We start from the raw sequence: 16,726 nt of genomic DNA, 5'->3' as shown, positions 1-16,726 counted from the left end.
ATTCTTGGAAAGAAAATTATTCTTCCCAAGTTAGGGAGACTTGCTTCCATTTATCTCATTTGTCTTATTTATTAAAGCAAGCTACTTTTGTTTCCTCTCTGTAAATAGATTAGGTCTTCTACCATCCAGAACACAGCCATCCTGACCTGAAATTTCAGACTCTGTTTTTTATTTTTATAAGAGATGATACAGCAGCTTCACAGAATGCCTGTATGCTCTGGAGCAGTCTCCTTCTCTCTCTGGAGGAGACCACCCTGATCCACTGAATGAGTTGGTCTTTGCTTGTCCTTTTGGAGGCCAAAGTCCAGCCCTTGTTGTTACCTCTTCTAAATTTGCTAATGGGGAATATTGGTCTCACTATGACCTAAGCATCTGTGCCTGTTTTTTCACAAACCTGGGTCAGTTACCCTGCTGAGTGTTTAAAGAGATCAGAGAACCTGCTACAGCCTTCACACAGCAGGTTCCTTTGCGAAGTCTTTGCTTATGGAATTCCATGGCCAAATTATGAAACTAAATAACCCATGGAAAATGACAGCATATTAGAATACCTCTGTAATACTGAGCTTAGAATGTTATTCCTTTGTCAAAGCAATGGAACAGCATGATTTCCCTCTTCATTCAATTGAATCTTCATGTAATTTGAACCGTTTTTATTTCTGTGGCTTTGTTTGGTTTTTTTAATTATCTTTTTAATTTTATTATTTTTTAATTATTATTAATTTTGATCCAAAATTAATGCAGCAAAGCAGCTGCATAGCTACAGGTGCATGACTTGTAAACTCTTATGTAGTCTCTAACTAGTCTGCTTGTGGATACTTTGGATCAGTAGTTTGTTGTCATTTTAGTTCTTAGAGAATGCCACTTTTAACTTATGTTCCTACCTTATCTCTGTAGTAACTCCTGTTTCTGGGTCTGCATCTGGCCATATTGTAAGGAGATAAAAATAAAAATGTTTTAATTTGGTCATTTGTTCCCAACCCGTTTAGCTTGAGTGTTGTTTTTATTGTTAAACAATCTTTTGAGTCAAGCTCACAGATGATCATAGTTTTAGCATACCACACTTGGAGGATTCTTGAATAGGATTTACATTTTTCTCTTGATCCTAGGCTGACAAGCAGTTTCAGGTTAATTTACATCCAGAGGAAAATGATGGTTATATGAAATGTACTATCTGACAGCTACTTCTATATGTATCATGTGTAGAGAAGGGTAGTTTTTGGGACTGTTGTAGTATGTGGGCTTTTGCTGAACTGATTTCAGTTTCTCTTCAGTTTCAGTTTCTCTCACCGCTTTCCTGAGGGTTTAGAATATACTTGTGTCCTGTTCTGTGTGCACTTGGAATAATTTTTTCTTTAACTGTTGTATTTGGAAATCTAAACTGAAATGCATGGTTTCATATAGGGGTTCTTTGGCTTTATTGATACTCACAGAGAAAGATTAATTGAGTATGGATTTTATTTTTATCATAAATTAAAACAAACAACAAAAAAAATCCAGACAGGTAAAATCAAATCCTGTATGGGAAATTTAAGGTACCTTGCCATTATTTTCAAAAAACATGAAGGTGGGTGTCCTAAAGCATTAAAAATTGAAAAATTGAGCCTCTTAGCAGTATTAAATGAAGGTACTGGTAACAACAAAACTGTCATCCACTTCACCAGTTGCCTTTGGAAATATACACTTGGTTTTCTTGGTAAAGCCAAGCCAAAGCCTCTTGGTAAAGAGAGGAAAAATTTCAAATGTTCTTAAGCCCTAAGAGCACCTACTGCTTACAGTTCCCTCTTTCTTTTTCAAAATTAGGCAGCTAATCTTGTGCATACAAGAGATTTAAATCAGATATGTTCTTTAACTATTGTTTTTTAGGGATTGTGAATAAACTTTAGTCTTTTGCTCACAGCATCAGTTGTGTTGTTACTTTAACTGGCCTACTGTGGGTAAATTTTGTAGAACAGAAAATGAAAAGGTAAATGTCAAAATTAATAGTTTGGAAATTGTATGTTTCTTTCAGTTATTAGATTGACAAAACGTCTTGCACTTGCAAGGAAAATCATAGAGTAGTAACAGGAGAAAAAAATCTAGCCTTTTCCTTTAGGCATACACTTGCTGGATTGACACAATTGGGTTACAGCATGGTTTGGTGATAGAAATTGCACGCTGGGGGTAACTGGAAAACCTAGTTTCCTGTTGCCTTCTGATTACAGCACATCGAACCAGGCTCAGTGTTAGGCCAAATCACTTGCTTATTGATTGTAGTCCCAGCTTTTCCTCTGTGTACCTGCCTTTTCAGCTATAATCTGGAAAAAACCCCTGTGATTTTATTTTGAAACATTCTTTAAAAAGAATTCTATAGAGAGGAAGGAAATGTCTAACCACGTGTTGTTTAGTCTGGTTGGCATCTCCACAGAGCAGATTAAAGGAATTTGCAATAACAAAGAAAGAGAACTAATTTAAAAGAAAATTTATGGAAAATCCTCAGAGTCTATAGAATATTTTTAAATAGAGGAAGTCCTATGTAGAGTTAATAGACCTAAAATACCCTACATGGGTATTTTCTTGATGGACATTACTCCTTAAGAGTGTCATCAGCTTCTAAATCATGTGGATAAGAGACCCACTGTCTGGAAGCAGAAGAAGATGACTTACAGTAACTTCATATAGAGTCATAAATAGAATAAAAATCCAGAAACATGACACTGAGAAAAGGCAAGGATGAGTGGTAGAAACTTATATGTAATGATGATAGTTAAATATAAGGAAACCATTAATATCACATCCAAAGTCTGATGCTCAGACTCCCCTTCACTCCTCTTGAGTTCAGGACCCAATTTATTGTACTGAACAAAAAATTTGCAAAGCGTGAATATTTCACTAGTCTTTCCTTTTTTCTTGTGATTACACTTCATAGAAGAATTTGACAAAAGTATCTCTATCGTATGTACATGTGAATCCAACTCCTGATTAAGAACAGTTATCCCTTGTAATGCTTTAATTATTCATATTCTACTAAGAAGGGAGGTAGGTAACAAGCTCGAGATGTTCCAAGAAGGCTGGTCATCATTTTTTTATGCAATATTTTAAAGATGAGAATATGTACATATAACTATAGTTTCTCTTTTGTTTAGTGGCAATACAACCATGACATTCTTTCTTAGCCAATGAGAGTGGTTTTCTCCAAGAAAAGGGAGATTATTTTAGCATTACTTGCCCACTTTACATGATATGTGTATGCTCACAAGAAAATAAACTCAAAGCAATTTCCATTCTGCTTGAAGCATAGGCAGTTTTTATCACTGTAAGGGTTTGTGGAATTCCAAATATGTTTTAATTTCCACTAATACTTGTTGACAGTCATACTAATAGATCAAAGATGGAGTAATATTTCAAATCTATCCATTGCCACTTTACGTATTAAGGTATAAAATACCTTCTCTTCCTGAATGTGCTGTAATTTTCACTTCTGGGCTCCTTAAGCTTCAGCAAAACTTCTAGATAAAGCTTGAAATGGGTTGAGAATCAACTCCCCACACTGCTGTTGTAAATTAAGGTAACAACTGTCTATCCAGATATGAATTATTCTTCATTCTTCTTTTGTTATAACTATACTATAGCCATCCAGTTTGACAGATAGTGTAAAAGGTGTAGGTAATGTATTCAATTTAAGATGTTTTTACAAGACTGTATAGGACTTGCAGTCCATTACTATTCACCGAAAGAAAAAATGTATTCAGCTTTAAAAGAAAAAAAGTACTATAGATAAGAAGACTTTATTTGTCAGACTATGTAATTAAAATAAATTTTGTTTTTCTGTTGTGCGTTTTTCCAGGTAATGAACTTTCTTTACCTAAAATTTGTACTCTCCTTCAATGGTGAATCAAACTGGGTAGATTTTTTTTTTTTTTTTTTTTTTTTTTAAATCTTATATTTTTCCTCAGGAGAGGATGAAAGACTGTTTTAAATGTTTTCCAAATCACTGATGTCAAAATTAGAAGTAATCTGTGCACATGACAGAGTAGAAAACTACTTGCCTTCCTCCCAAATTTTAAAATATGTTCATTAAATTATACATCAAAAATATCTTACACTATATAACAGTAAATGTATTTTGTAAAAATACGTGCATATATATAATTGTGCCTATAATATAGGTGGTGAATCACAACTTCCTGTTTCATAGCTTCTGTTGCAGAAGGCATGAAGATTTTCTTAAGTTTGATTAATAGCACAGACACTGCCTGTTCAGTATGTGATATACTCTATGAGCTTCCATTTCCTGCACTTGTGTAATATTTGATTACTTAAATATGTTCAGTGAAAAGAGGGAAGTCAGGGTAAATTCTCTATATGGTATGCTCTCTAGAGAAAAAGAGGCCATTATCTGATTAGGGTAGATACAGACTTGTGTTTAACCATAAGCACTTAAGAACAGTGAGTATCCTCTGAAATGTGTAGTAATTATTTAATCTTCAGTGCCTTCTACCCATACATCTTTGTTAGTCTTTGGATTCTGGTAATGTAATTGTTCTTTTCTTGGTATTAATCAGCTTGCAGTTACTAAAATTAACTTTTAATGGACAAATTTTTCATAATATATGAAGATAAACAGTATAAAATTTATGGCAAATGTGAAGATTAACAGTATAAAATTCATGGCAAAAATTTAATAATTCCTTACAAATCAGTCACTAACTGACCTTACGTCTCAGATTTCTTCCGACAGATCTCTCTTGTTTAATAAACCAAGTTTTCTAAAATGAAACCACTGAATTTATTGCAGTGTTAACTAGTTTTTTGGCAGTATTTGTTAGTGCAAAGGGAAGGAAAGAACTTAAGATTTCTCTACTCAGTTTTACTACTTTTGGTAAAACTCATTCAAATTTGTGAAAAGAGTAGTAGGAATTGGAAAATCAAGAAAACAACGTTCTTTTATCACTTCTGAATAAAAAGGATAACTAGGTTTGCTAGTCCTAAAATCTTGAAGGAGAGTGAGAAACAGTAATTTCTGTTCACAGATATAAAATACTGTTCTTCCATTTAGTTTTCATGACTTCTAAATCTTAAAGTTTGATGTACAAACAAGTAAGATAGATAATCTACCCAGTATATTTAATGTTGAGTTTCTAAAACTCCAGTTTGTAAGGCAGCCAAACAGATCTTAGTACAATTAATTAAAGGAATGACTTATTAAACACAAAATTTATTTTACTACTTTATTTAATAGAACATAGGATTCTTAGAATTTTATAGCTGCATACATAAATGTGTCTAGGTAATGCACTTAAATTTTGATGAAACACTAACTGTGCTTTGGGAAAATAAATATTACAGGTGCAAAACAAGATTCATGTTGATACTAAATAAAGGTTTTCTGCTGCTTAAGAAGCATAATAAAATGGCAAACAACCTGCTTTGATTCTGTATTGAAGATGTACAATTTGATTTGTATTTTCTTCATCAAGTCCTACCTGCACACAAACAAGCAAACTTAGGTATCATCAAGATTTAATGTCCCTATCTAGTCTGCTGGGAATATTGTCTGCAGCTTGTGTTGCCACATGACTTGTCAATTTTGTGTAGTCAAAATCACTATTTCATGATGTGTTCACTCTCAGTCTAAAGAGGGAAAGTGGAGAGGTGTTATCTGAATGTGGATAATGTCTTTTAATGCCACAGTACTGAGGTACTTTTGGTGGTATTGATTGCACAGGGAAAGTAGTTCTCAAAATATGTATTTCGTTGGAAGAGCAATTCTGTGTAGGTATAGAAAGCAAACCTAATAAAGGAGAAAATGCTGTCATTATGTATTCATCATTTAGTGCAGAACTGCACTTGAGCCAACTTGACTATTTCACTGAGTCTGACATATTAGGAGCTTTAAAACCTGATACATTTATTTCTTCACTTAAATATGAAAGTGAAAACTCTATGAAATAGTAGACCATTTAAGGTTCCTCAGTAACATTTAAGAAATATGCTTAAAGCAGTCAAAGAAAACAGGTAATGAGCATAGCATTACATAAAAAAGGGGGACAAGGTCAATGTTTGTTTAGGGGATCTTTTTGCTTTGATTTGAAGAATACATTTCCAGTTTTTCTGATTTTCTTTGTACGAAGATTGGAGTTATGTTATGAAACTGTTAAGGTTACAAGGTGAAGGAAAATCAAGGAAAGTTGAGGATAAAAACTCTTCAGTGATCTGAGGAAGAAAAGAAGAAAATAAAGATCTCTAGAAGATCCTGTCTTGCAATAAATCTGAAGTGACTTACAAGATACTGATAAGTATTGAGACAGTTTAATATATCAGGATACTCTGATACTCTGAACTGGGAAGTCAGGGATAATAATGAATTTATTATACGAATTATATGAATTTCTACTAGCCCTCTCCCAGAAAATAACAGATTTTTGTCTTCTGCCTGGAATACCTCTTAGCTAAAATACTGAAATACTCTAAGTTATACTGTTTTGGTGTGTATTTTTGTTTGTGGATAAAAACTTTTAATATATTTATTTGGTTTGCTTTTTGTTTGTTTTGGTTTGTTTTTTATTAGCAGATAGGCAATATACATGTCTTCCATCAATGATTTAATAATTATTTTTGTAATGACAAATTTGCTCTCTGGTTTGCAGCAGTCAGCAGCCAGCTTATGTTTTGAAACTTTATGCATTGCTTTATACAGAATGGGATGTATGTTCAAAACTATGATTTTCCTTAGCATTCTGAAAAAAACCTCAGAATAATGCTTTGTTTTTAGCTGCTTCTTGCTCAATTGATTAGATAGGACTATGTTTTGCTGGGCCTTCTGAAGTAGTGGGAAGAGAGCTCATGTCTTGAAAGCAGAGAGCCTGGACTGTTTTCGGATAACCTCTGCCTCTGGCCAATGCTTCTCATGATCTGTTAGAAAACCAAAGTGTTGTCCTTGTGGTTTGTTTGGTATTGGTGGTTTGTTTGGTGTTGCTGTTTTTTGCTTGCTTAGGTTTTTAATTTTTTTCCCCTGTGCTACCCAAAGCAAAGAATGTGTGTCTTTGTAATTCTGGAAAACTTGTGTAACATCCTTCAGTTACTACACATCTCTTCAAAGTCACATTAGATCAAATCTCTTTCAGAGGAAGCACTGTAGATGTGCTCTCTCCCCTCTGGGGGTAAGTACTGAAGTAGCTTTGGGCCATGGTTTTCTAACAAGATAAACTATAAAAGAGAATAAATAAAAGTCCATTACAGAGATCCAGTACTTTTTTTCATTATTATTTGGTTAGTTATATGATCATTGTTTTGTAAACAATGCTTCTGATGTCCTATTCTGATCAGTGCTTCTGATCTGGTATTTGTAGCATCATCAATATCTAAGACCTGGACTCAATGACTTTGGGATAGGACTGTCACAGAGTTAGCCCTACTTTAAAATGTTTTGAAACAAGTCCATTTTAAAAAAGTCCATTGTTCTCTAGTAAGGTGTGAAAGAAACACATGAAATGTGTTAAATTAATGTGTTAATAAAGCTTATTGGGGTTTTGCTGTTTAAACAGAAAGGGGAGAGTTCATAAGCAGAAGAAAATAAAATTAATGCTCTACTTGTTGGAGGTTATCACATGATGGTTTCTATTGCTTTGTTTGCTTTGCAATAGTGACATATGCAATAAATACTGTTATTTGCCTGAACTGCTATTTTTTTCCTGTTTCCATAGGTTAACATACGTGACAGTAATGCTTTCTCTGTTTAATAAAAAAGTAATGCAAGCTACTTTGCACTTCACATTTAAAATAATAACTAACAGGTTGACTGTTTTCCAAGGTTTAAAATGGAAAAGTATGTGCAACATTACATTAAAAGTACAAAGTACATAAAAATAATTTCAAATCTCACTTAGACTACCATGCAAACTATTAGAAATCACTGACTTCACCAACAGTATCTGTTTACAGAGCTTTTTTCTGTATCTCATAAGTACTTTAAATGTAGCAGAACTAAATCCTTCCCAATAGCCAAAAGGACTACTTAAGGGACATAGGAAGTGTACTAAATCTGTATTTTCTGTCTTCATTTCCTATTCTTGGAAGTCATTAGTATTTTGTAGCAAGGTGTACATGTGTATCTGGATCCATCTTTCATGAATTAAAGGAACAACTGTCTCCTCTATTGCTATTTACTTGGTACATACTGGAACCCATTTGGATTTGAGGGAGCACACTCTAGCCAGCAGATAGCATACTTCTCAATTTAATGTGGTAGCTAAATCATTTTTAGTTTCTTGAAAAGTTAGGTTGAAATCTGTTCCAGATGTATATGGGAAAGTGATTTCTTACAAGGTCACCTGCACAAGATGAAACATAATTTTCAATTTCTCTCCAAGCCTTCCATATAAATACTATCTATCTATCTATCTAAATATATATGCTTTACAAACAGAGAACTTAAATAGTGTGTCTAGTTCTCACACAGTGAGTTACCCTTAAACTCGGAGATCAGGAGACAAAACTGTAAGAGTTCCTATCTTCTAATTTTATATCTATGAAAAAGTATTGTGTATTTTTGTTGCTTGTTCCTTTTGTAACATGATGATGATGATAACTTTTACATCTGATGGAAACATGGGAACAGCAAGTAGACTTATTTTTTTTCCTGGCAAATTTACCTCTATTTTATCCTCAGTGCAAGGGAAGAAAGGATGGTGACTGTTCATTACCTAAGCTATTTCCTTATTACATTTTCACCAAATCGCACAAATTTATTTTGAAACTATTGTTTTTTTCTTCTCTTTCTATGCTAAATCCTGTGTAAACGGCCTTTAGTGTAAGTGAAGAGTGTATCAGTAAGATGGCATTTCAGATAAAGGTTGTTACCTTTAACAGTACATTTTGCTTGAGAAAGGATTATGGATGTTGTTCTATGATGTATTTTTTATATTAGGCTATTGCACTTTTAACTGAACTCATCAGAGAGAACTTCAGAAACAGCAAATTGAAGCAATGCCTTTTACCATCACTTGGGGAGCTTCTTTACCTCATAGCCAACAAGGTAAGACTGTCTCTATGTGATCCATATAAATTTAACAAATATGAAAAAAATTCTGCCACTGAAAAGTAGACAGAAAAAGAAAATTACTTTTTATTTGTGGGCTTGGCAGATTTTTGTCCTTTTATGTTCTGGGATACTTTTTCTACTTTAAGAAACATATAAGTCCAGTCATGTATTTCAACTGAGATAAATTAAATTGCATTCTTCAAGTATTATATTTTGACTTCATAAATAAAACAATTTCATCCATCACCATACTGACTGCTGACTCACGTATCTCCAAATGGCAGATATCATTGTTAGAACCTATCTTAAATAGAGACTGATAGAATAGAATCACACAGAATATTAGTGGCTGGAAAAGACTTCTGAGATCACTGCATCCAACTGTCAAACTGCCCCCACACTCCTCCCCCTCCCCCCCAAAAAATAAATAAATGTGCAAACAAGCAAAAACAACCAACCGACCGAAACCCTGCAAACCACCACTAGAGCATGTCCTGAAGTGTCTCATCTACATGGTTTTTAAATACCTCCAGGAATGGTGACTTCTTGGTATTAACTGCAGTATCTAATTTCTCTGAATGCTATCCTGTTATTTAATATTAGTGTGTGAGGTCACTTGATAAAGGAATGAAAATGTCAAATGGATCTCTATTTTGGCTTACTGTAGTTATGGCTTTGTCCTGAATTCCCCTCATTTATTGTCCTCATCCCCTGGCTCCTTTGCATGTTCCACAAGATGAAAGAGTTGCCTTGGTTTGTGTAGAATAGTTTTCTGGTTAGACAATTGCCAGAATATCTACCAAACACACAGTCACAGAACTTGCTATAACACTGAGAAATTATGCTATGGAAAATACATCCACAGCTTAATTTTGTATGTTTTAAATACTTCCCTGGTTTCCTTGGGGGACAAAAATTTCTACTTAGCATCATCAAGCAGATTGCAAAGTATGTAATTTCAAGCCAGCAATAAAAACAAATAAACATAAAACTTATGTGGCAAGTATATTTTGCATTTGCTTTTATTATGAAGTTAACTTTAGTGATTGAAACAAATCTCTTTACATTGTTCTATAACAGGAAAATTATTTGCATACACTGACCCTAGCAGAGTTTTTTTCCTTGTGAAAATTTGAATTGACAAATTTTTGTGTGTATTTTTATCTTTGAACTTCACAGTGTTTTAAGCATGATAACTTTTATTTAATGACAGTTTTATCATGTTTCAGGAAGATCTATAGTAATGGGTTGCACTACTTTGAATTTTATAGCTAAGAAATATTTGGAACTACTTTACATACATGAACAGTGTCTTGGTAAAATTAAAAAATATCGATGCTATTTTTATGCTTAGAGAAATTAATATTTTTTATTTAAAATAAAAAGTTTTTTAAGAAAAGCCATTTATAAACCTTCTCTATACTGCACCCACTTAACCTCAGAATACTGTAGTTTTGTAGGTATCTTATAGCTCATGAAATTGAAGAACAGTAGTGTTGAATGACCCTGGGAAGATGTCACACCAAATCAATGGTAGTAAAATAAGATGAAATGAATGTTTATTCTCTATTTGTATATTTAAACAGCAAAGCTTTGTGCCTTGCCTAATTCAAGAAAGAAGTTGTGACTGCATCTGATTCATTAAGGACTGTACACAAAATGTATTTTCCTTTTTTTCCATGTTTTCTTCAATTTTGCTGTTTAGTCTGCTTGATTGTTTTATCAAGCTGCTAAATATTTATCATTTCAGCTGTAATTTTTTGTGGTCATGGCTGATTTTGTTTATTTTTTCCCCAGTGGGGTTTTGCTAAGTGTTTCTAGGTCCAGCCACAAGATTATATTAAATAATATATTAAATAATGCTAGAGATTATTTCATACGAACATTTGATAGATCATAAATTATGAAAGACTTAAAATCAAGTTCTGCTATCTAGGTGCAGCATGATTCAGTAGGTTAAGTACAGGATCATAGGTTGCACTACTGCAGCTTAGAAAATGCTGGGGAGAAGTCCACAGTTATAAAAGTCCTCTGCAATCCCAAACTCTGATATTATGTGTGTACTCGCATATGAGTAAGATCTGTCAGTCCATCTCTGCATTTTTCTTCTGAACAGAAGCCAAGAGCAATGCACAAGTAGCATGAGCAGACCCCAGAGGGGATGTTCTATTACTCTTAAGTGAATTGCCTTGAGGGAAAACTTTCAAGTTCTGTGTATATTTCCATACATTTCCTGCTGTTTGTGTTACCAGGGTGCAGAACCTAAAGTTTAGTCAAAATCAACCTGGGATGTGAGCAAAAAGTAGGATGATCCCCAGTGTTTAGTGATATGTTTACATTTAGTAAATGTCAAATAGTGTAGGTATGTTTAGGCAGCCTAATTAAGAATGGTGCTAAGTTTCATACACCTTTGCCTTTTTTAGAATTTCGAATTAGGGACTAAACCTTGCCGAAAGCCATTAATTAGTCTGAGGAATGGAAGAACTATTAATGTTTTAGGACTGTGCTATTTCTTAAGACCTTTTGCTTTATAGTACATTTAATATATATGGTTACAGAAAAACTTGGCAGAATTTCTGATTAGATCAGTAAAATGAGAAGCAGACCCATGCCAATTTCAGCACAGGCTGTCATGTTAACTCTGTCATAATACCTAGTGTTGTCCTGCTTTTTCCAGGGTAAGAAAGTTCTACTTTTGCTTCTTAGAAAGTGACCTACCATTCTGCTTTGAAGCTTGGCCTGCTTTTTCTTAAACTTATACACTAAACCTTGGAAAGCAAACTGTGCTTAAATGTCAGCATGTTACTCAGATTAGATGAAGGATGAAGGAATCAAAATGATTGAGAGGAATGCAAGAATATTTTATTGTCTGTGTGAATTAGAAGGAAGTAATGAAACCCAGAAATACTAGGTTTCAGGAATTTTGGAGACTATTTAAATAACACTGTTTAAACAAGATATTATTTAACTATTTAAATAAAAGATCAATTTCTGTACTGCACATGAAATAATCTGAGATAGGAATACTACTCTGCAATTTAATGTATTTTCTAGTGTATGTTAATTTGAAATGTGTATAATATGAACCTTATTAAGAATCCAATCCTCATTTTTTTATATGAGATCACTGTGATTTTTTTCATCTAATATTTTATACCATTGGCTTGATTTTAGGAGGAAAAAAAGGAGCACCCCGGAGTATGCTGGACTGTTCCCTCAGCTACTTACACTGTGCTAATGAGATGTCTTCGGGAAGGGGTAAGACTCTTTCATTGACTTCAATAGAATTTCTCCACTGTAATAACCCTTTAGGTATTGTGTGAAGATTGTAGCCTGCAGCACTGCAGTACCTTGTCATCCAAGTATTGCTCTTGAATTTAAATTCTTGTGATTAAGACCATGAGGTAAGCAGAAGATTAGTGCAAAAATGCAGTGTTGCTCTCTGTACAAAAAAAAAAAATGTATTTTTTTGAAATAGGACAATAAATATAAATTACTTTTACTAAATATGGAATATATTAATGCTGTGGTATAATAACTTTTCTTTTGAGAAAAGTTCTGAGAGTTTGTACTGTCCTCTTGCAATCTGATTTTTGCCCGTCTTTCATGAATCTTTGAGCAAGATTAATTTTCAACTTTGAAGTGGCTGATACATAGGTGTAGAAAAGTGCATTCTTAATGTACTGGGTTGTCAGCAATTTTTTGATGGCAAATAATAAAATTAGTTTTATTCTTGTACTCATGCTACGCTGTGTTTTTCATTTTTCTTGGTACTGACTTAGCTGTGTTAGAAGAAGGGAAGAAAACCATGCATAGTTCCAATTTGTAAAATGAAAAAGAATTAAGTAGATGATTGGCATTTACTGTTTATATGAGACCACTTGACTTTATTTTTGCCCAAGGCAAAGCTCAAGGCAGAAAACATGTGTGAGGTTGCTGGAGGGAGGAAAGGAAAAGGATTTATTGATTTATTTATTTATTTATTGTTGAGATCTTTAATGCCTACAGACTGTGAGTAATAGGAAGGGAATCAAGGCACATTTTGGTGTCTTGAAACCTTTAGGTGATCAAGAACACACAACTCTGTTTGTACTGTGGTCTGTTCCCAGCTCTTAATTAGAGTAAGATGTCATTCTAAGGCACATTGGTGACAAGCTGTTTAATTATAAATTTTGTAATGGAAGACTTGCTATTTCTGAATGTTCAGTGTAGAGACATCCATAAGAGACTAATTTGTTTCTATAGAATAAAATCAATTCTTAGTTCTGAAACATGTAAAAAAGATTTTAATTGTTTATCGTAATATATTCATCTTCAAAAAATAGCACAAAATAGAAATTAATTTCCCACGCAATAGTTTGAATCAAATTTAATTAAGCATGAACTTAGTTATGTGTAGGCTAACCAAGCACAGCTGTACATTTCTATGGTTTCTATTTGTGAAGATGCTCAAGGTTTGTAATGAAGTATTTGTGTGAGTACAGTGCAAATGTAGTAATACAGATTGCTGTGCCTCATTTGTAACAGCCTCAAATTTCCAGAGCACCACCATCTGAAGAATCAAAAATATCCATAAATATGTAAAGTACTTAACAGCATATGAAAATTGAGAGATAAAATTAATGCCCATTACTATTAAATTTTATGGTTTCTTTTCTTTTGCAGTTTTCCCTCCATTTTTGTAGCAATCCTCTTCTTCCTCTCCATAGCTTTTACCAGCCACCCATCATTCTTGACAAGATGATCTTGCAGCATTTAAAACTAAATAGTTAAAATCATATTATTGTTAGACTTCCATTGGCAAGAGGGTTTTTATATGGAAAGAATAATGAGAGATGAAGTTTTTTGTATCAGTTGTTTTGTATTCAGGGGTGTAGGAGGAATGAACAAAGATGGAAAAAGAGGGAGAGAAAGTTTTTATTCAGTCTATAATGTCCTTTTTGAATATTTTTGTATTTATGTCAAAACATTTAAATCTAGGACTGCTATAGTTAGATGCATTCAGATGACAGCATATCAGTCTGTTCAGACTGTCACATTTTTAGTGAAAAAGTAGATCTTGCAATCTTTAGCAGCAAAAGTTACACACAAAAAAATTATTTAATGATTTTTTCTGAAAACATCTGTGTGTTATCATCAAACTGAAAATATACCCACATCTTTGAGATTTTTTTCTGGTTTTTTTTGTTTTTTTTGTTTGGTTTTTTTTAAAGAAGCTGTAAAACTGTAAAATACTTTAGGATGGAATAGACCTGTGGAGGTCATCTAATCCAGCCTTCTCAGAGCAGGTCTAAATAGCTCAGATTGCTCAGGGATGTCTATTTGACTCCTGGAAGTCTCTAAGAATGGAGATCCCACAAACTTTCTGATCAATGCCTGGACAACCCTCATACTGGAAAAGCATTTCCCTTCTGTATGATTGGAGTTTGCCATGCTACAGCTTGTGGCCATTGCCTCTTGACCTATGGCCATGCACCTCTGAGAACATCTATCTGCAATTTCTCTTTATCCTTTAATCAGGTAGTTGTAGACAACAATGAAATCTTCCCTGAGCGTTCCTTTTTCAAGGCTAAATGGCTCTCTTGCCCTTTCCTCATATGTCATGTGCTCCAGTACTCTGGATTTTCTCCTGGATTGTCTTAATTACTATCAACATTTGAAGATGTGTGCTCCCTCACAGTCGTGCCCACGGGCTTCCTTGGCACATTTGTTTGCATCCTCTCTGGTACAATGGACTTACACACGTCTGGTTTGCTTAAGTGTCCCCTACCTCCATCTTCCTGTCCTGTTGGTATACTGCACTCTCTCAGATTTTGCTGTTTGTCACATGGGTGTGGAAGAGCAGTAAAGACTGTGTCAGAGAAGGCACTGACCTCCTTTCATTTTCCTTTGGCTTCATTTCATTCAACAGTGAACTCAGTTTTTCTGTAGTCTTATTTTTGTTACTGATATATGAATAGAACTCCTTCCTCTTGCTTTTCAAGTGTCTTGGTTTCAAATCAGTGTTCTTTTTTGCTAACACAATACACTGGCTCTTACGTGGGGTGGTTTTTGTTTTGGTAGTTTTTCTTGTCTTTTTCATTTATTAGTCAACTTCTCATTTCTCTGGTAGCAGGCAGAGCTGCTTTGTTTGGCCAGTGAATTGCTCAGTGTTCAGTGGCTGTTATGCAGATGTGGCAGAGGAGGGTATGAATGACACTTCCTACCCATCCTTCTGCTGTGAAATAGGACGTAACAGAAATAGTTAAAATAAACAATCTAGAATTTTTAAAAGTCTGACTCAAAATAAAATTAGGTTCTCTGTAAATTTTTTGTTTAAAAATTTTTAGCCAGTTGTAAAGAACTGGGTATGAAAATCCTGAAAATATTGTCTAAATTTGCCTTCACTGTACTTAAGGTTATTTGACTGCATCTTAAAATCTTAGTTGTTGCATTTCTTTATTTTGCATTGTAGCCTATTATCAGCTATTTATTCAATAAACTTCCCTGAATTATTATTTACTAAATGTAAGTAAACTTTGTATTCTTACATTAGTAAAGAAACTGAATTACTTTTAATTAAATATAATTTTAATTAAATAAATTTATTTTAATTGTTCCATGCTTGTTTACTTTTAGCACAGTCTGTTTTCTCAAATTAATATTTGCATATGGCCTCAGTGTTTATCAAAAATGGCAAACTAACTTTTTGTAATAGATTTGTAATTACCAGAGTATGGTAACTATACGCCTTATTAATACTTGTAGTTTTTATTGCCAGTTAAGAAGCTTTATTTGATGTATTTAATAAGAATTAAAGAAAATAAATCCCATTCTTGTCATTCAGTACTATAGTTTATAAAGCTTTAAGCTTTGTAGGATAAATTGACTGTCCTTCAGTTTCATTATGAACTGCTCTGAAGTGTACTTGGATCTCTGGGGTTTTATAAGATTCATCATAATCAGAGCAGAATTGTCCCCTGAAACAGAACAGTAGAGCAGGAAGGAGTTTAAAATGTGCATGTGTCCCTTTTATTTGCTTGTGAAGAAAAAAAATATTCAGAAAATTTAGGTAGTGTTGTTTCCACACTTCTATGCCTGAAAATATAACAGCAGCAGAAGATGGGAAATTTTTTTTATCTATTGGGGTTCACAAGTTCACATTTCCCACACTCCAGCTCTGTGAAGGTGAAAAGGATGTTGATTTTCAGTGTAGGCATGATGTGTCAAAATAAGGAAATTTGTACATGCAAATAAATAAATTACACGCCAAATTTGACATTTGTTTTTTGTATAATGTTGCAGACTGTGAGAATCCATGTAGTAAATACTGAGGTATTTATTTACTAATATTTTCCAACAACTCTTTCTAACTGACCCACAATTCAAGTTCCAGGCATCTATACTCATCATCTACTTCAACTTTTAAATGCTTAAGGTGGCAGGGTCTTGATTTCTCCTGCTGAAGTGCTTGGTCCCTACAGTTCCTGTGTTATGCAGTGACAAAAGATATCTGTTTCACAAAGGATATCCTTTAATATTAAGTGTTTCATGCTAATGGGGCTACCCTTGTATTTTCCATCTTCTTAATTTATTCAAAACTCCTTTGCTAAAGTTACCCTTGTCTCCTTCACCCCAGATATATCATCCTGTCTCTTATTTGAATGTCCTCATTGACTTTGCATATATTTTGTTTTGTTTTTCATTAAAAATTTAGGTTTCAAACTA

General features: G+C 33.7%; 1 protein-coding gene across 2 annotated transcripts in view; it reads left to right on the top strand.

Moving 5' to 3' along the window:
• ULK4 (unc-51 like kinase 4) overlaps window positions 1-16,726 on the top strand; it is a 210,551-nt gene that overhangs the window by 27,410 nt on the left and 166,415 nt on the right. For both annotated transcript variants that reach the window (XM_071735884.1, XM_071735883.1), the window contains exons 18-19: window positions 8,906-9,013; window positions 12,206-12,277. In XM_071735884.1, coding sequence (XP_071591985.1) covers window positions 8,906-9,013; window positions 12,206-12,277 — 180 coding nt within the window. The remainder of the gene's footprint in view (window positions 1-8,905; window positions 9,014-12,205; window positions 12,278-16,726) is intronic.

Source organism: Heliangelus exortis, chromosome 2 (genome assembly GCF_036169615.1).
Source record: "Heliangelus exortis chromosome 2, bHelExo1.hap1, whole genome shotgun sequence".
NCBI classification, from domain to species: Eukaryota; Metazoa; Chordata; class Aves; order Apodiformes; family Trochilidae; genus Heliangelus; species Heliangelus exortis.
Note: the sequence above shows the minus strand (reverse complement) of the source record. Positions and strands in the feature narration are given on the sequence as shown.